General features: G+C 38.3%; 1 protein-coding gene across 1 annotated transcript in view; it reads right to left on the reverse strand.

The window, feature by feature from the left end:
• EMC3 (ER membrane protein complex subunit 3) overlaps positions 1 to 21,390 on the reverse strand; it is a 140,943-nt gene that overhangs the window by 34,562 nt on the left and 84,991 nt on the right. The window contains exon 8 of the mRNA XM_044077598.1: positions 2,585 to 2,667. Within this exon, the coding sequence (XP_043933533.1) occupies positions 2,585 to 2,667 (83 nt within the window). The remainder of the gene's footprint in view (positions 1 to 2,584; positions 2,668 to 21,390) is intronic.

Consider the following 21,390-nt stretch of genomic DNA (forward strand, 5'->3'; position numbering starts at 1 on the left):
AGAGAAGTCCTGACCTTCCCACTTAAAATGCTCCCTCATGGAATGAAGAGTTTCTGAAAAAGAAAAATCCTCAGGAGGAGAAGCAGAAGGAGTAGAATCATCCACATCAGAATCAGAATAAGGAGAGTACTCCTGCAAGTCTTCAGCCGAAGACTCTGAAACATCCAAAGCCTGCTCAAAACTCCCTAGCTCAGGCTCCACCCTAGGTCTCTTATCAGGAGGGGGCAAAGAACCCCTAATCAGAGTAATCAAATCTTCTGCCATTTTAAGCATATGCTTCTTGGGCACAGTTCCAGAAGAACTAGGGGTGACACCAACTGAAGCTAAACCTGGCCTGCCTCTAGGAGAAGCCTTGGAAACAGAAGGAGAGGGCCTAACCACCCTAGGCAGGGAGGGGAGTATAGTAACCTGAGAAGCCCCATCACCCTGGCCTGCCTCCTGAGAGGCCACATCCTGCAATAACAAGGTCTCTCCCTGGGATCCCAAAGAAACCTCCGGTGGAACCACCGGCTCCACCGACACCTCTAAAGAACCGGCGTCCGGTACGGACGGTTCTTCTAGCCTAGGCTTCACTGCTTTGTCCTTGCGCTTCTTCGAAGAAGCGGGCGGAGCATCCGACGGCATTTTGTAATTGCACCGCTTCCCAAAGACTAACCTGGCACAATCTAATCTCCTCTTTATAGTGCGCTTATTAAATCTAGCACAAGAGAGACACCCAACAACGTCGTGCTCAGGCCCTAAACAAGGAATACACAAAGTATGATAGTCTCTATGCGGTATCTGTTTCCCACAAGAAATACAATTATTCACTTTTTCTGACATCCGGTAAACCACTGAGGCAAGAAAAAACTAAAATATTCCTCAACGGGGTACTTAGCCAACTTTGACTCGGTCTGAAACTCCGAAAACGAAAAATTTCAGAACGCCAACCGGCACTTGCAATACTGCTTCTGCATCGGACCATGCGGCAAAAAAGACTGAGGATATGACGTCGGTCATGCGCATTTGTACCCTGACGTCCTGATGTCAGTCAAATGCGCCTTGACCGACGTCAGCCTTATACTTTGATATTTGGGCCGACCGAGGACAGCGGACTACCCAAGTGTAAGGACTGCAGCAATGTGAGATGAAGAACATCTACATATTCCAGAGAAGGTGAAAGGGACTTGGAGTCAGAAACTGCACATGCAAATATCAGACAATAACTGGAGGGAGATCTGTAGTGCTCGGAGATATGCATAAAACAGTTGAGAAAATTTAGAATTCTTATATGAAAATGTCTATACAAATATTTTTCTGCACAGTTTAAATTACTGTACATGTACCTGCAATTCAGCGAGATGTGCTGGAGGTGTGAACAAGGAGTAGGAGGGACTGAAAACAAATCTTCTGGGAATGGGAGTAAGTAAAGTGCTTTAAGCAACATAGTCAAATCTAGGCAGATAAAATAAAGGGTGATCATTTGGATTTAATGAAAGAAATGGTGAGTTTAAATTGGGTAGTTAACATTTCTGTTAATATGACAAAGAAGAGAATAGTTTGGAAATGGAAACAGAAGAACCAAACCCAGATACCAAATACAAATCCACAATCCCAAATAAACTCAGTACACGGCAAGTGGGACTTATGTGTGTGGAAGCTGCTTGACGTGTACGGAGTTTATTTAGGAAATGGAAACAGGTACAGAGTCCCCAGCAATATGGGCAAATGGTTGATAAATAAGTGGGTTGCATGGGATCAACCAAAGTAGAACTCACATTTAAGACTGAAATAATGTGATTGATGGAAATGGAATTTTTGGATGCCTACATCACAGATGGACCTGAGTATGCATTTATGACTGAATAGGATAACTTAGTAACACATTATTTAAAGAAAAGCTGGGTCGATATGTATGCAGTTCTTGTTGTTATATGATGGTTACAAAAAGTATGAAACAACAAACTCTGCCGGGCTACAGAAGAGAGAATGAGTTATGAAGTCTGTGTTAACTTGAAGGTAAATTGTCAGCAGTCAGACTATTTTTGGAAAGTGAACCATGCATAAGGATTGTAAAATACGTGTAAGATTTGGATTATTAAGCTTTATAAAAATGCACTGAAGACATGACCTCATCATAATCAGCACTACTGCTACTCTCAGTGCAGCCAGCCTGGAGTCTCACGCTTAACGCAAGCACAGTTTTAAGGAAAAAAATGAACAACGACCTCACCACTAGACAAAGAAACGACACATATCTACGGCTGTCTAGGATTCAAAATACATTCCTCATCAGTTTGATGCTGCAAGACCTTTTGAGGACAAGAACACTGCCTTACTGTCAGAGATCTATGAGGGACAAGAAAAATAATGGTCACTCTCCTTAATCTTTTACACATCCAGCTGCTTCATAGCAACATCCATACTACTCAGTGATAATCATCTCTTACGTTAGCTCATATCCTATACTAGGCTTGTTTTGTTTCACTAAACTGATACGCAACTAAAATGCTAGTCACTGTATATGTAATGATGTACAGCTCGCTACGATTATGTTCTGGAATCACAACTACATGAGATGCATATCCACTAGTACATTCCTTACTTTAAATGCTTTGTTGGTGTCTGCAGGCATTGCCATGGCTGCCCCAGTCATCTGTTCTTGCATTACTTGGGTCTGGTCAGCACCTAAAGATAAAACACAGGAAGAAGTGTCATATGACTACTGCTCAGGTTGGTATTTCATTAAATCCTGCTCAAAAATATTCAGTTAACTACATAAATCGGGTCTATACTACGACATCAAAAACCCGTACAATCGAACACCACAACACCGACACACATAGTGCGAACCGCAAATACGCTGAACCCCCTAAACAGTGAATTTTCAAATCTCGAACCGCCATAGTCGGCCAACACCACCACGCGCTACATACTACATACCCAAACATAATAAATAAAACACATACATACATACACTAACCAAAACCTACTTCTGACCCTACACTAAATCTTACATGCATTACTGTCTATGCACTTACCTTAACCCGCACCCTAACCCTAAGGTTCATAACTATCACACACTTACCCTACAGACATATACCCAAACAAAACAAATAATCCACACAGATACAGTTAACAAAACCCTAATTCTAACCCTACACTAAACCTTACATACATTTCCTATCTATGCACCTACCTTAACCCGCACCCTAACCCTAAGGTCCATAATTATTGCACACTTACCTTATGGAGCTATACTGCAGACGGGCCAACCATGATACCGATATTTTGTGTTTCGAGCTATACATGTCTGTCTTGTGGTGTTTGCGGAAACGGGATTTCTATCTCGTAATATAGACCCCATAAATCCAATACCTTAATCACAATAACAAAGTTCAATGCCATTTAAAGTAGTTACCAATGCATCAAGAAATCTCGGGACTGAATTTTCAATTTCACCAGAGAACTCTTGTTGTGCTTCACAAGGTTTTACAGTTCCCCTCTTCATGACTTGTTGCGATGTTAAAGTTATATGTTTAGAGTTCAAAAAGAAAATTTGACACAGACTATGGTAAGTGTGTATGTGTGGGAAGAGTACAGTATTTAAACAACAGGTGACAAAAATGAAAACTTTAGTGGAGACAGTGAATGTGGAAGGAAAAAATTGGGTGGTGATGATAACTGAGAAGGTCAAATGTTGCAGCAATGTGCTACTGACGATACTAAAAATTAAAAGAGACAATGACTCAACTGAATGTCAACGGGAAAATGAGATTTTAACAGAAGTAGTAAAATTTGGTTTCAGGCACATTTTAGAATTGTTGAAAAGATACAGAAGGAGGTTGGAAATGTTTGAAGTTGATGATACTGATTTTCTGAATGTTCATCAGCTTGTGATGCCAATTAATCCTCAGGTAGTTCAAGTGTGAAACAGAAAGCAGATTCTGGGTGGTCAAGCTAAACAAGTGCAGTGACAGTTGGTCACAATGTAAGACAAGGTTTGCAGGAAAAACGCGAGTCTGACAAGGGTGCTGGTAGGTGAATATGGACTACATTTAATGGATTTTGTAAAAAATTGAGATGGCACAATTAGCAGGTTTTACAAAATTTTCATTTCAAATTTAGAAATTACCTTAATCTTTATACAAAAGGGCACATAGTAAACCCAGGGAGATTTTTGGTAAAATTTGTGCTTAAGTAAGACAAGAATGAAATAATTTGGCAATTGTGGCAACACAGAAGGAAATCTGCAGTACTATGTCAACTGGTACATGCTGTATGACGCTCTTTATGGGCACTTTTAAAGAATGCTGATGAGGCAACAGCCAGGTTACGGGATTTGCTGTTTCAGTCATTTTGGGAGGTAACACAGACTGAATATGTCAGATTTTTAAATAGTTAACTTTTCCAACTCTTTGGGGAGAAAGAGGAATAAGAGAAGCAGCAGGTGTCTGATGGGAAAGGATATGTCATAATGCAGTGCAGCAGGGCAGGGACACTGCATGTCATTTCATTTAGCTGTTTGCAGTGTGGCAGGGCAGAGACAATACACATCATTTCATTTAGCAGTTTGCAGTGCAGCAGGGCAAAGGCACTACACGTCATTTCATTTAGCTGTCGGCAGTGCAGCAGGGCAGAGACACTACACGTCATTTCATTTAGCTGTTTGCAGTGCAGTAGGACAGAGGCACTACACGTCATTTCATTTAGCTGTTTGCAGTGCAGTAGGACAGAGGCACTACATGTCATTTCATTTAGCTGTTTGCAGTGCAGGAGAGCAGAGACAATACACATCATTTTATTTAGCTGTTTGCAGTGCGGAGACAATACAAATAATTTCATTTCACTGTTTGCAATGCAGAGACACTACATGCCATTTCATTTAGCTGCTTGCAGTGCAGCAGGGCAGAGACACTACATGTCATTTTATTTAGCATTTTGCAGTGCAGCAGGACAGAGACTCTACACGCCATTTAATTTAGTGGTTTGTCTATGAACTTTCATAGAAGTATGTTTAAAGGGGGCCTTTGAGACTGAATATTCTAGACAGAGATGGTCTGTATGTTTACTTAGTTAATTTGAGTAGAGGGCTGATCAAATGAGGACTTATTTCAGGCTCAACCTGGTTGCTAAAAATGGCACATTTACAGAAACTAGTTACATAGCAGTTGTTCACAACATAATAAAGGCATGGATGACTACAATCACCATACACTATACCATGAAAAATTTAGCATGGCAATACTGAATTAACATTTCAGGTGGCTTTAATCAAGAGATGCTTATGAAAGTAAATAAGTTAGGCACTAGAATAACTGGATTTAAGGGTCTATAATTTGGAAAGTCCCCCCCATACATTTACTTATCCATTTACATTTTTTTGTTTGAAAAGGCAGAGCATCTCAGAATCTCTGACAGTTGCAGTGACAGCCTATTTAAATACTTCATGTGTGGAAGAAAAGCATAAGTGATTGGCATTTATAAGAAAGGGCTGCAAAAGGTATTCTTGTATTACATATATAAAATCAGAATTTGAACACAAAATATTTGCATATTGTTCAAACAACTATTAATAATTTTGTTCACTGCAATTGCTTCTACTGCATACAACAAAGTTTTTATTTCAGTGTTTGCTGTACATCAGCTCTATTATGCCTGTTTTTTGTGTGTTGCAAAAGTATGCTAAATAATATAATATAAATTATGGTAAGGCTATTAGACAAAGTTGTAAATGCACTACAAAGATAATACCAAGTTGTAGGTAAATGCATCCAGTGTTAAATGTTAATTTCAAGTGGGGACTGATGGAAAGTTATTGGAATCTGGGACTACTAACTTTGTGGCCTGACATAGTCCCTAGGTTTTAAAATGACTTATTGCTTATAGAATTTCATCACAACATGAATATATCTATTTTGAAAATGCTTAAATACAGGAAGCCTTAGTTTACAAAAAAAAAAAAAAATTCTGTCAGGGATGTATTCATGGTTGAAAATCAATAACATATGTGCCTAGTTACTAGTATGGACACTTACTGTAAAGGATGCAAATTGGTGCATTGTATGACATTAGTACTGTTACGTACAGGAACAAGAAATTTGAAGTTAATGGTACAGAATGCAAAAATGAATGTATCACTTTTCAGGTGGTTAATAATTATTAGGGAAAATATAACAGAAACATTGCTTTGCTGAATATGTGGGAAGCTAGACTACGTGAATTGGTAAAGGTAGACACATCTGTGATAATTTGGATAATTTGCCTTAAATGTCAGTTTAGAAAGAAGAGATAACAGAAATGATTTGCACTTTCTGTTAATAATAATAATTGAAATTTTATTCTAAATAAAAAGAGAGTCTCATTGGCCTGTTATTTGTCTAACTGGCAGACTAAGTAAAACAACTGACAATGGTAGGGACATCATATGTTGGCAAAATTAATATGATTGAATGCGCTGACAGTAACACATGTGGCCTCTTTATAGTACAAGACAAGAAAAACTGCAAGACCCTGCCAAGCTACTGTGTCATATATTAAATCTTTTGTAGTAGAGGCCCATAGGATATATTCAAATTACCACTCGAGTAAGGACATACCTGGGTTTCAGCTACATGGCTTCTAAATGTCTACGAGACTTTTTACTTTTTAAGTTTTTACTGGTGCATTCAGACCAAAAAAGCCAAGTGCCACTAGCTACAATCAAACTGTTTCACTGCTTTTCCTGAGCTTGTCAGTACAGCACAAGTGGATCATTTATATTGTTTTTCAAAATTCCGTAAATTAAGACAGAACTAGTGAAGAGGGAGATAAGAAAGGGGTTGAAGCATTAGGCTATCTACAGATGATATGTTGGGCAAGACTGCTTGAATGGCAGCGTTTAGAGGATGTTGGACAGAAGCACTTGTTAGTTAAAAGTAACATTACAAAACGAGGAGTTTTCTAGAATAAAAAAATAATACATTTTAGGAAATAAGCAGGAAAACACTTATGACTAGGGATACTATGAAATATAATAAAATCTTTTATAATATAAAAATCTCTCGCTCTAGCACCTTGGCTAAAAAAGCCTTTCAAGAGTACATACATACATTCAGAATTTTCCTGCTTATACAACAAAACTAATTATGCAGTAATTTAAATAACAATTATCCATTTAACTAGTTAATTAAAAGTCTCCAGTTGCACTCACAGTTCAAACCCTTGGGAACCAAGGTATAACACTTCAAAATAAAAATAGACTCATTGTACAATACTTTGTTTTTCAAGTTTACACTGTCATATTGACTAAGAAAAACCTTTTTTTTTTTAAAAAAACAGTTGGCGGCAATACATTAGGTTTACCATTGTGACACATTTTAAAATGCCTTGCCATTGGACTTTCTATTTTTACCTTTTAGTCTTTTAAGTGCAGCGGGCGGCCGCGGTGGTGCAGTGGTTAGCGTTGCCACCTCACAGCAAGAGGTTCTCTGGTTCGATCCTTGGCTGGGGTGCCTTCTGTGTGGAGCCTGCATGTCCTCCCTGTGGTCACATGGGTTTCCTCCGGGTGCGCCGGTTTCCTCCCACATCCCAAAGACATGCTGTAGGTGGACTGGACACTGTAAATTGACCCTAGGTGTGAGTGTGTGTGCCTTCTTTGGAAGGTTGGGCGCCAGGATGGCAACTCGACACCGTAAAACTCCACTGCCAATCATGAGCGGACAGGTGATCCGCTGTGGCGACCCCTAACTGGGAAAATGCCGAAAGAAAAAGAAGAATTCTTTTTAGTCAGAATTAGTAAAACTGAACTTTTATTGGGGTTTCCTCATCCAGCATAGGGACTTTGTGTATATATTAGATAAAAAATTATACTTTTCATATAAGAGGGGGGAGAAGTATTAGGGACATGACAGTACACAGAAAATTCATCTTACCAATAGAAAAAGTAGCTAAGAGCATCAGAGAAAAAGGGACTATTCCTTGTGGAAAATGTAGCTGTTGTGTGTATATAGTTAATAGTTTTCAGAAAATAAAGGGCAAAAATTGTACAGTTCAGGATAATTTTAACCGAGAAATAGAAGGTATTGTTTATGTATTGAAATGCCCCTGTGGTATGTTTTACATAAGGAAAAGTAAAACAGCATTTATGGTCAGTTCGTTAGAACACATTAAGGGTACTAAAAAGTCCAGTGGCAATGCATTTTAAAATGTATCACAATGGTAAACCTGATCGATTGCAAGCAACTATTTTAGAAAAAAAGTTTTTATTGCTGAATACGACATCTATTTTTATTCTGAAGTATAATACCTTGGTTCCCAAGGGTTTGAACTATAAGTGCAAATGGAGACTTTTAATTAACTAGTTAATTGGATAATTATTTAATTTACTACATAATTAGTTTTGTTGTATAAGCAGGAAAATTCTGTATGTATGTACTCTTGAAAGGCTTCTTTAGCAGAGGTGCTAGAGAGAGAGATTTTTATATTGTGAATGATTTTATTATTTGCATATTTTCGTGAGAGTATTCCACTGCTATTTTATTCCATTAAATCTGTTATTTTGTGGTCTTCACTGGCCTGTTTTAGTGGTTGCTGTGAACTTTCTTTTGGCTTGGTTTTATATAGCTATAATTTCGTTCCCAGAAAACAACAAAATGTAAAGACATATCTTTTTTTTTTTTTTGTTTTGTTTTTTTGTGGATGCTTTAAAACTGTATAGTTCATCAAATGGGGACCTGAATGTGCAATTGCAAGTGGTAAAAGCTTTCTCATATGATATAAGAATGTTATTTGGTCTTGATAAATGTGCAAAAGCAACATTTAAAGCAGAAAAGCTGCAGCACCAACAAAATATCAGTCTGGGATAGGAATGTGATATAAAGGAACCTGAGCAGGAGGAAGTGTATAAATATTTGGGAACAGATGAAGGACTGACAATAAAACATGAACAAATGGGAACTCAATAAGGAATATTTTAGAAGATTAAAATTAATACTCAAAACAGCACTGACATCTAGGAACAAAGTCCACACTATAAACCAATTTGCTCTTCCTGTTCTAACTTAGATTTTTTGGGGTGACTGACTAGCCCCAAAAGGTACTGGATCAACAGGAAAATAAGAAAAATGCTTCATATTTATCAAATGCTATATAAAAATCAGTGCATACCATGAGTATATATTCCTCGTTCTGAAGAAAGTATGGGTCTCCTTGAAAGTGATTACAAGTATAGATCTGCAATCATAGGACTGCATATATATATGTCTGCTGACCTCCTCAGATCCAAACATAGTGAAAGTTTGAAAATGTTGAGATCGAGTCTAAGACGACTACCCTGCTTACTTTAGCAGAAACACTCTGGAGTCAGCCGGGAATAGAAATCAAACCAGAAGTAGACAAAAAAAAAAATCAGGCAGTCATTGAATGTGCCAAAAAAACAAAATAAATAATATGACGAGAAGAATCAGATGAGGAAGAAAGAAATGTGGAAAGGGAATACATATAGTTTAAAGGACAGAAAACTCCTGAAACAGCCTCATATCGATCAGGACCTAATGCAGGAATGGTTAAGGAGAGGAGAATTTAAACCAAAAGATGAAAGGTGAATAGTGGCGGCCCAGGAAACTGAACTACATACACACTGGTTTACAAAAACCATTGAACATGTAGGAGAAAAAGACAAATGCAGATTCTATAAAACAGAACTGGAAACAGTCACATATCTTATTGCTGGGTGTGATACACTAATAGCAGAAGACCTGTATATTGAAAGGCATAACAACGTGGCAAGACTGTTGAATTGAGGATTGTGCAAATATTACAATATCGAAGTAGCTGAGAAGCACTGGAAACATTAACCACAAAGCATTATAGAGAATGATAAATTTATGTCACATGGGTCACCCATTACCAACCATTCAAAAATAGATGTAAGAAAACTAGATATAGTAGTCCAAGAAAAGAAAACAGAAGTAGCATTGATCACTGAAATTGCTACTCCTAGTGTTTAATGCCTTATGTACAGACAGACATAAGTCATAAAACACCAGGATCTGCAGGCAGAAAAAAGGGCAATGTGGAAGAAGGATACCCAGACAGTTCCACTAGTAGAAGGAGCAACGGTTCTCATAAAAAATAACTAACATTTGTATTTAGCTATGCAACCAATACAAGTTAACTCCATATGAATTACAGAAGGACTCTATTCTGGGCACATTGTGGGTGCTGCGAAGAACATTTCTGGCTAACACCAAAGACTGAAACAATATTAATTTTACGAACTTTAATCATACTTTGACTTACAAATGGGGTCCATTCCAGTCATGGTATTAGAAACCCAAAAGACTTGGAGAAATTAAATGACACACTGGAGTATAACCAAATGTCAATTTTCTGTTGTACTCCTCTTTCTGGCATTTAATATGACATAACAATGTGCATGTGCAACACCAATTCTGTTAAGGGTACCACGGTATGAAAAAGGTATGGAACTGCTGAAATATGCACTTCTGTGAAAAGAACATTACCTTTTAAGGCTTAACAAAAATGAATAATCACTGACTAACAAGCAGTTTAAAACAATTTACAAGATTTTGTCATCTGTATGCAATGTAACAGAAGAAGGTATCCTAGCCATCACTAATTCTTCCAATCCTAACAATCAAAAAATGTAAGACAGAACTGCTGATGATTACTACTAAAAAGGTGACAGTTACCTAAATTATAGCAAACCATTAATCTTATGCATTAGTGGCATTTGTCACACTCACTGAAGCCTTAAAACTTTGTGAGGTTATGAACTTCAGTACTCATTATTCTCTGTGCTAAGGTATTCTAAGTTTTTGTTTTACTTTTTGGCTGTATTTATGTATCAGTCTATCACCATGTGCATTTCACCTGTGATTAGTAACTTTCCTGTCACAAGCTGATGTTATGTACAAATCACTGCCAGTCTAGCCTCCTTACGCACTGGTGGAATACGTTAACACCATCACCATACAAGCACTTGTCTTCTTATCACAGTTCTGTTTCCCAGTGAAATTCTTACCTACAAACCTGTTCCCCCCAAGAATTCTTGTTCTCCTTTTCTGAAAATTCTTCCAACGTAATCATTTTGGTTTGACGAACTCTACCTGACAATTTGTGTTCTGTACCATACAAGGTGCTTCTTAGAATGATCAAGGGTGTAGTACTGCCTAAATTTGGTTCAGCATTTACATTCCATATCAACTGTACAAATTTTTAATTTAACTTATTAAAAGGAAAGAAAAGTCATTGTTAGTCTTATCTTACTTACCCTTTGCTATTCTTCTGATACAACCAACAAGTCTTATTTTTTTTTTTAATATTTCTCTCCCTTCAAAAGGGGAGGGCCAGGCACCCTCGAATTTTTATTTCAGCTTGTTCACTCCCCACCCCCTTTGTCACTGTTCTGTCTTTCCCCCAGATACACCATACTTCTCTTCATTCAGATTAATCACCTTTTTATTACTAAACAGGCCCTCTAATCTGCTTTGTTCATCAAATAACAAAGCACATCATACTTTATCTGTCAGCAAAGCCTCCTAATAACCAGTGTCTCTTTTCAGAAGTGACCCATGAATATTGATATTATCAAATGGTTTCCTCAAGTCATACAGTATGCAACTGCAGATCAACGGACACATACTCAAGGCCAGATATATAAAAAACTAATACAATATCCCATATGGTCATACCATTACATTAATCGTTAAAGCTTACTTCACTTCTTAACGTAGTTGCCATGTCAACAATTGACAGTTGTTGTCCTGTTTAAAGGGGCATTTCAAATACCTGACTTTCAAAATGCTAAATGTTTGCCTGGAGCACTTCCAAGACTTCTCACAGATGTTATCAAACTCAACAATCAGATCCTTTCAGTTGGGATAATGGTTAAGGTGTTTAGCTCACAGACACAAAGTACAGGATTTGATTCTCACCTTTGAAGGAAATTGGCTAGGCTTAAAAAGACCCACAATGACAAACAAGGGCAGTTAGCTTAGTACATACCTATTAACCTAAAAAATCTTACCACTGTGCTTTTTCCACTCATCTGTCTTTATCCAGAGTCATATGAGGTCCCTTTCAAACCGGTATAAAAAAGGGGATGATTGCTATTTTGGTTTCCAGACTCTTCTCTGTCCCTTCTTCATGTGCATCTTGTGTTACAATGTATCCTTTATCCCCTGTGCACATCACCTTATATAAAACTGTCGCTCCGCTTCACGACTAAAAAATTACGAAATCTGAGACCTATGTAGAACACTTAGATAATTCATCTTTACTTATGTTTTGTTGATCAGGTGTTGGAGTAGGTCACACCTACATATAGGCGAGGCTCTGTGAAGAAAAGCTCCCCACAAGTGATGTAAAAACAAATGGTGTATGGACAGTCTTAAATGAAACTAAAATGTGATGACAGTATGAATGCACTCATTTTATTTTTTTTTTCTTTTGGGAGACTGTCAAAGTTTTGGTTACTTCAGTGCTAGAATTATTCCTGAATTATGTTGATAATAATGTGCAATGAGAGCTTGGAACTCAAATGTGAGTATACATATCAAATGATTTCAAGTGACAGTAGATGAAGTGTATGAGAGTAAATGAGAAATATTTGAAGAACTGCTGATGTAGGAGTCAGTCAAGTTTGACATCTGAGCAAAGGGTCAGTTATCTTTCCATGTTTAGTGCATTTAGGCAAAAGCTCAACAATTTTCTTACATCTACAGCTGACTGCTCCAACAGGAGACCTCCTATTATCACGTTCATTATCTTGTTTTACCAACTTAAAGCATAGTCCTTTGTGTATCCTGGTTACAGCCTAACAACATGGCTATCTTTTACACTCTCATAACACACACATAGCTCCTTCCTCCATAATGTAAAAAGCAGCTCACCTCTAAATTACACTTATCCAATTAAACACTTTCCCTTTCAAATCTTACTTTTAAATATTCCACTATTTTTGGACTGCTGATGCAGGGGATATAATATTCCGTCACTATTTTACAAAGCAAGGGATTAAAATTCCAGACCCCAAATCACAGGGGATTACAGACCGGGACAGTGTTTTTAACTTACAGACTGTTGGCTCATGTACTATGACTGATGACGAAGAACTTAAAATGTTCTGTATGTCCTTCTAATTTGATGTGCTACAGTTTTGTACTTTCTGCTTTACATTACTTCTTACTGCTACATATTATAACACTGGTACTGGGGGTATATCTGATATACTATTTGTTTTCTTGCCATTTTATGACCTAGGTCATGGCTGAAGTGTCTATTTTGTCTGAGCCTAACCGATTACACAAATAAACATGAGTGATAAGATTCTCAATTTTTTCTTTGCAGTCATTTTTGTTTTATGACTCAATTCTATATCTAACTTTTCCTTGATCTTCTTTCTACTGAGACACCATTAACTACCTGCATTTTTCATGGAAAAAGGCTATAAGCAAGGTTTTTACAGATTGCCAGATTTCAGCTTGTCTCCTGTTTTGGCTCAAAGATTCAGTCAAAAAAAAAAAAAAAAACTTCTGAGAAGAATTCCATATTCTCCATATCTGATATCTCTGACATTTCCATACCTGAAAATATTACTTTACATGATTTCAGTTCTGTAACTGGTTAAGAAGAAGATCTGGTTCTGAGAAAGCCACAGCCCCTTGCTAAGATGGAAGCACAATTTTGAACTTTAATTCTGGTTTAAAAAGCATATAATATTTGACATTTAGTAGTGTTTTCTTCATATTTTTCTTGCAAAGATGGAAAAGCATATTATATCTAATGTAGAACAAGCATTCATGGGAGGGGTAAGGCTTAATGCCCTCAATTCGCACTATGTCATCAAGCATATATTTAGCAAAGTGCTTTGAGATGTGGATTACTTGCATATTCATAAATTCAAAAATGCTGACAGTGCACCATCTTATCCTCATCTTTTAATCAACACCTTTCTCTGTTAGTACCAAGTTATCTGCATACGTTCTAGCCACTGCTCTTTTATCCAGGTGAATCAGTAAAAGGTGCTTCTCTTTTCTCGCTTTTACTGTTTTGCCGTGGATCTCCAGTACCCCCCATCTGTTCCTAACAAGTTACAATATAAAAGACCAATCTTTCTCAGGAGAGACATTCTACTTTAATACAGTTCCTTCTGTTTTCACTGATTCACATTACTATTGCCTTTATCCAAGAATCCCGTATCCCACTAACCTATTTGTTTAAAGAATGACACTTTCTGCTTTTACAATACATTATTTTCTGCTTTCTAAACTTTACTTCTAGGTTTTTTAAATGCTCCTTATGTTACAGTGGTCTTGTCACTCAGCCTCTGGTACTATGAACATTCTCATGTTTTATTAGTTTCTTTTCTTACTGATTACTATCTTTAAGACATCAGTTACTTTAGGTGCAGACTAAGCTGGGATGTTGTCTGCATTCAGAAATATTTGCAGAACAATTTTAATACACAATTCTGAGCAAAGCTCTACATCTCAACTCTTTCAGTTGTGGTTCACTACTGCCAGTGATCCCAGGAGCTTTGAAATGCAGCTGCTTTACTTTCATCTGCCTCTGCTACATTTTTCTTTACCTCATGATCTGTGGGTCTGCACTGCAGAAAAAAAACTTAACTATGTTGCATCCAAATGCTTCTCTGACCTGTAAAACGTTCTATTTATTCAAGCCTTCACTTGTTTCTCTGAAGACTTTTAATACATTAGTGACTTATTTTCTACCCCCTCAAAACATATGAAAATATTAAGATTGGATTCTTCAATCCTCCAGTATCTTTTTACCAGCCTAACCCACAGTCCAGTTACCAAACAATAAATGCAGTGGGAAATAAAAAGGGGTAAAAACTGCATCTACAAAAGTTTATTCAGAAACCTTTTTATCTCTGCAAAATTAAATATGGAAACTTCCATCAGGCTGTTGTGGTACATACACATACTGAATTAGATTTAAGACCATGTCAGATTTGCGTTTACTTAGAACCACTCGCAAAGAAAATAAGGGACTCAGAAATTCAAGGATATAATTGGTACAGTAGTCAAGAAAAGCTGCTTTATTTGCAGATGATATTATTTCATACCTGATAAAACCAGCAAAGGACAGTTTAGTGTTGTGAGACGGTTTCAAGTTATTTTGGGGGATACAAAATTAATGAAGATAAAACAAAGGCAATAGCTATAAACTACGTACCCACACACGAATTGGTTCAGCAATACCCATACTTATGAGGACATGATAAAATAACGTACTTAGGAGTATGGATTCTGTTATGGCAGCTAAGGATATGTGGGAAGAGACTAAACAAAATACAAAAACTGAGAAATTGGAATCTCTGCTTTATGGACATAGAGAGCAAGATAAAAATAATCAATTTGTTTAGTTTATTAACTTTTATAAACAGGTCAGGCATATATTTATCAACCAGAGGAAAAGTTGCAGAATTGAAAGATTTTATCTGGGAGGGGAAGACGGCAAGAGTCGGATAAGCTAATCCTTCCAATAACACAAGGTGGTTTGAGATTACCTGACTTGAAGTGATATTTCCAAGCTACACAGTTAAGGCTCCTATACATAGTACAAGCAGAAGGCTATAATTCAAAGTGAAATGGGTGATGCTGAAACATGGAGAAAGCTCAAGAAACTAGGAGAGACTGGGATTTTGGATGCAGGTCTTGAAGGAGAACAGTGCAGAATATTATATTCATAAATTAGCAGAAATATTCTAAGAAATAAGCCAATAAAGGAATGCAGAAAAGAGATTTTGCCAATAGGGATGACTGCAATTAGGGATGCAGACAACATGCAACTGGGGCTGGAATTTACTGGAGGAAACTGGCCAAGGAACCACAGTATTGGGAACAAATAATTAGGAGAGAGAAAGGTAATACAATGGGAAGAGGTCAAGAATTTATTTGGATTGCAGGCTAGAGATTGCCTTCCCTATCAAGGACTGATATCAGAGTATAAACAAAGAGAAAGAAATAGGGGGATCCTAAGCAAAAGACCAGCACTGGTAGATGTTTTAGTAGAATCTATACATTTATTTATCTGCATTTGTTTACCGGGATAGTCCACTGGGCCAAGGTGAGCAAATTTTCAGTGGAGTCTCAGGGAAAAAAGCTCCAGATAGGGCATAACAGTACAAATATAGAATCATATGGGACAGACATTACACATAAATATAGAATCATAAGGGATAAATACACATATACTATAAAGCATTACATTACATTTGAGCAGCAAAGTAAAAATTCAATAAAGCAACATACAGTGTAGGACTACAAATAGTAATCAGAGAAACATGTAACAATAGTAATTGGAAATAGGAAGAGCTTGGTGTACAAGCTATGCTAGGTGTAAGCTAGTACTATCTAGGTAGTTTGTGCCAGATGCCAGGAGGTAAAACCTTAAGTAAAGATTAGGAATTGAGAAACAGTCTTGTGATAACAGCAGATAAAGGTATAGCATTTCTTTTGATAGTCAATGTAGGAGGGAAGTCTTTCAGGGTGGGAGAGTACATGGATAGGGATATACAGTGCAAGACAGGGAAGAGACAATGATAGGAAAGAGAAGAAAAAAAGGGGAGGGGGGTCAAATTATAGGAACTACATCCTTAGTACAGCTGCATTGCCACAGAGAGGTGAGGTGTTGTTTCAGGGATTTCTTAAAGACAAGGGCACTGCTGATAAACCTTACTGATTGAGGGAGATTATTCCATAGTTTAGCTACAGTAAAAGGAATAGCACATTTGTCCTGCTGTATGAGTTGGTTTTACTACATTTAGGAGTAGTTGGTTATTGGATTAAAGAGGTCTGTTTGGTTGACATTGTGTGAATAGAGAAGACAAGGAAGGGCATCTAAATGGTTTACAGATAAATTTGTATGCAGTGGATAATAGACAGATGATGTGAAAGTTCCAACCAGCTTAGTTGGTACAGAGATGAGCAGTGGTGAGAAGAATAACTCACGTTTGTTACAAATTTTGCGATTTTATTGTAGCACTACGTTACTCTGGATTTGAGGGAGGCCTGAATATTGGTCAGGAGAGGTGCACCGTGAAGAAGGGTAGTAGGAAAGAACAGGTGAGAGACAGTTTTGTGGAGTGGTTGAGGAAGTATTTCTGCTATACAAATTTCCCAGTTTTTAGTGTGCTTTTTTAATGTTGGTCTGAATGTACAGGTCGAATGTCAAGTTTTCATCTATGATGATGCCTAACAGTTTGGTATGTAGTACGACTTCAATTATTGTGTTGTTTTGGGCTTGAATGGTAAAATTTTCCTTGTTTAGTGGAGTGGATTTTTTTGGTAGAAAAAGAACAAGTTTTGTTTTGTTGGAGTTTAGGGCAAGATGGTTGTTTCAGGAGTCGGCCGATCAGCACTTGTGAACTGTTTCTGCTTCGGGCACTGCGCGGCAAGAAAGACGGAATAAAATGGTGTCGGCTGCATGTTTTATACCCCTGACGACCTGACGTCATGGAAGAAGAGACAGCAACCGATGCAGGACCCAAGACTTTGATATTCGGGCCAACTGAGGGCAACCTGCCAGCAGATTACCCAAATGTAATGACTGCAACAGTGAAACACGAAGAACATCAAGTTTTATTTTGTTGGAGTTTAGGGCAAGATGGTTGTTAGCCATCCATATCTTTGTCATAGTGAGGTTGTCTTGTGTGAGTTCGTGCAGTTCAGATGACTAGTTGGCAGCACAGATGACTGTGCAATCATCTGAGTACTGGATAACACTACATTGGGTAAGAGGGGTGTGAAAGTTATTGATAAAGATGCTGAACAAGAAGAGCCTAATATGGCTCCTTGTGGAACACCTGTGGTTGTGTCGGGAAAAGGAGAGAATGAATTCTGCCATTTGGTTGATTGTTGCCTCTTAGTGAGGTAGCTTCAGAACCAGTCTAGAGATTGGAATGAGATGCCTCTGCCAGTCAGTTTAGTGAGAAACAGAGAGTGGGAGATGGTATCAAAGACCATGGAGAGGTCTAAAAAGAGAGAGGAGACAATTCTTCCATCATCCCAGGCTTGGTTGACTGTGTCGGAGAAGGATATGTGAGCTATAGTAGTGCTATGACAAGGCTGAAATCCATGTTGAATGGGAGAAAGGATTTAGTTGTGATGTACATAGTGAAGCAGTTGGGTGTGGATGCATTTTTCCCAGATCTTAGAGATGGGTGAGAAGATAGCAATGGGTCGAAAGTTGGAGAGGTCTATGTTTTTGCCTCCTTTATGTAGAGGCAGGGTGTATGCCTTTTTCCAAATAGTGGGTATGTAGGATTCCAGAATAGATCTGTTAATAAGAATGCTGATGGGAAAGGCTATAGAATTTGCAGCCATTTGTAGGAACTCAGCAGGTAGGTTGTCTGGGGAGTTGGTGCAAGGTTTGAGCTTTTGGAGCAGCTTTTTCATTGTGTTGGTAGGGATAAGTGAGAGAGAGAATTTGGTGGAAGGGGGCATAGGGGTATCTTGAGGGGATGTTTGGAGGGAAAGGTGGTAGTTAGTTTGGCAATAGTACTGATGAAATAGGAGTTAAAGCTTGTAGCTATTTCTCTGGGCATTTTGTTAGGGTTTGGGTAAGGATTATTTGACCCAGGGTGTAGTAAGGAATTGATGGATCTCCAGAACTTTTGGGGGTTATGTTTATGGAGTTTTTGCAGGGTAAGGCAGTGATCTTATCTGACTAGTCACTTTACTTGGTTATGGAGTTGTTTGTATTTTGTCAGGTCAGAGATGTTTTTGTTTTTCTTGCCAGTGTTTCCATGCCTTATCCCTTGCAGTCATTAGCTGTTTAGTGGGTTTTGTGAGCCAGGTGGTGTGATTAGTTTTCACCCTCCTTAGAATGAGTGGAGCTTGGTTGTCTAGGACCTTGTAAAATACTGAGTTAAAGAACTCAATGGCTTCGTCTAAGGGGAGGAATTTTAATGTACTCCAATTGATATGTTTTATGGTGCTGTTAAATGTGGTGGGACAGAAATGGGATAGGGGTCTCATTTGTTTGTAGTAATGTCTACTAAGTGATGTGGTGGAATCTAGAACAGAAGCGGCAGTTAAAAAAGGGATAATTAGTACAGCATGTAAAATACTGCCTATAACTATAAGAATCAATCAATCAGAGGAGGTTAGTAAGGATTGGGAGGAGAGACTGGATAAGCAATTTGCAAAGAAACAATGGGAGGGACAGATGTATGACTCCCAAATATGAAACAAAGTTTAGAAGACTTAGGATCTTTGCTTGGAAGTGTTTACATAGGTATTTTTGTACTGCAAATAGACTCCAAAGAACATTCTTCGGGTAGTTAACAAATGCTGGAGGTGTAATGGGGAAGAAAGAGGTGACTGGGAACATATTAATTGGGAGTGCAATGAATTGGCAGACTTTAAAAATTCCCTTTACACTACTCTATCAGACACACTATGTGAGCAAATTTGTATAACTAAGAAAATAATTTTTTTGAGTTAGGATACAGAATCAGAACTGCCTAGACATAGTAAAGCCTTGCTGAGTCTAATTACGGTGGCTGCCAAAAAAGTAATTACTAGAAAATGGAAATCAAAGTCTAAACCAACTGTACTAGTATAAAGATAAACAAATGGAAAAGGGTAGGAGCAAATTACATACAAAAAATGGGAACTGTGGGAACAATTCATGCACAATAACATTTTGGAAGAGGAATTAGCTTTAAAAGAAGGCAAGATTTGAAAGAAAGTACAGTTTTGTACCTACCATAAATGTAGATGTCTGAACAGGAATGCATCTGCAGTCCTTACAAATGGGTTGTCCTGTCGTCAGGCAGCCCTTCGGTCGGCCGGATTCCAAAGTCTGGGTCTGGCCTCGGCTGGTGTCGCACTTCACCCGACGTCATAGCTGCAGTTCTTCGGGTATAAAGGCATCAGCCGACGCCATTTTCCTCAGTGTTTCTTGCCCCAGATGCCAGTTGCCCTCTTGGATAGCTAAATTTTGGATAAATGCCAATGTTTCCAAATAGTAGAAGGCAAACACAAAAAATAAGCATGTATGTACATACATACAAACAAATACACCATAAGAGATCCCCCCCCCAGCTAGCTATTAGATGGGCAAATACCCTAGGAATACCACAGAGCGAAGGAGGGTGGGTAATCCTGACTGCAGATGCATTCCTGTTCGGACATCTACATTTATGGTAGGTACAAAACTGTACTATGTCCTTCAAGGATGCATCTGCAGTCCTTACAAATGGGTAGAATTCCATAGCCAAACTAGGGGAGGAGGAAGAAGAAATTATGGTGTAGTTAGGATCCCTTGCAAAACAGCAGTGGCAAACCCTGCTCGGGATCTAGAGTATAAAGGTAAGTTATAATGCTTGGCAAATGTATGCACGGAGGTCCAAGTAGCAGCCTCTATAATGTCCTTGGTAGCCACTCCTCGTAAGAAAGCTGTGGTAGTGGCTGTAGCCCTTGTAGAATGAGGCCTTATGTTCTGTGGAGTTTGCTTTCCATGGTAGGAGTAACAGAATCTGATGCAATTTCCTATCCACTTGGAGATTGTCTGTTTTGAAATTGCTTTTCCTTCCCTTCCTGTTGCATATGCTACCAGAAGCTGGTCAGTTTTTCTATTGCCCTTGGTTCTGTCCAGGTAGTAGCGCAACTGTCTATGTACATCCAAAGTATGCAGCAGTCTTTCCCCCCTGTTCTGTGGATTGGGGAAGAAGGTAGGTAGGTGGATAGCCTGGTTTAAAGACACTCTGGATACCACCTTGGGCATAAATGTAGGATTTGTTCTCATGGACACTCTATCTTGATGGAAGATTAGGAAGGGTTGTACTGCCATTAAAGCCTGTAGCTCAGAAACCCTTCTTGCTGAGGTAATTGCCAGCAGAAAAGCAGTTTTCCAGGATAGGTGTTGAAGATCTGCTGTTGCTGCTGGTTCGAAAGGGGGGAGTGTCAATTTTTCTAGCACAAAGTTCAAGTCCCATGCTGGTAATGGTGGTTTCCTAGGAGGTTTTACATTTTTAATTCCTCTCAGAAACTGCCCGAGTAGAGGATGCGAGAAGACAGGGGGATCGAAGCTGTATTCTGCAGAAATAGCTGATGCATGTATCTTGATGGAGGAATAGGACAGACCTGTATGGAAAAGCTCTGCCAAATACCCCAGGATGTTGGCAATGTCTACCTTTGACACATATTTTCCCCTTTCAGTACTCCAAATGAGAAACCTTTTCCATTTTCCTGCATAGTTCCTTCTTGTTGAAGGTCTGCGGGCCTCAAGGATAATGTCTTTAACCCTTTGGGATAAATCTGGGTTAGTTGCTCTTATGTAATGTTCCAGGCAGTCAGCTGCAGAGTTTTCATGTTTGGATGCAGGGTGTTGTAGCCGCTCTGAGTTAACAGCAAAGGAATCAGGGGTAGTGTC

The sequence above is a fragment of the Protopterus annectens genome, chromosome 7.part0 (assembly GCF_019279795.1).
Source record: "Protopterus annectens isolate FY-2018-M chromosome 7.part0, PAN1.0, whole genome shotgun sequence".
NCBI lineage: Eukaryota > Metazoa > Chordata > Ceratodontiformes > Protopteridae > Protopterus > Protopterus annectens.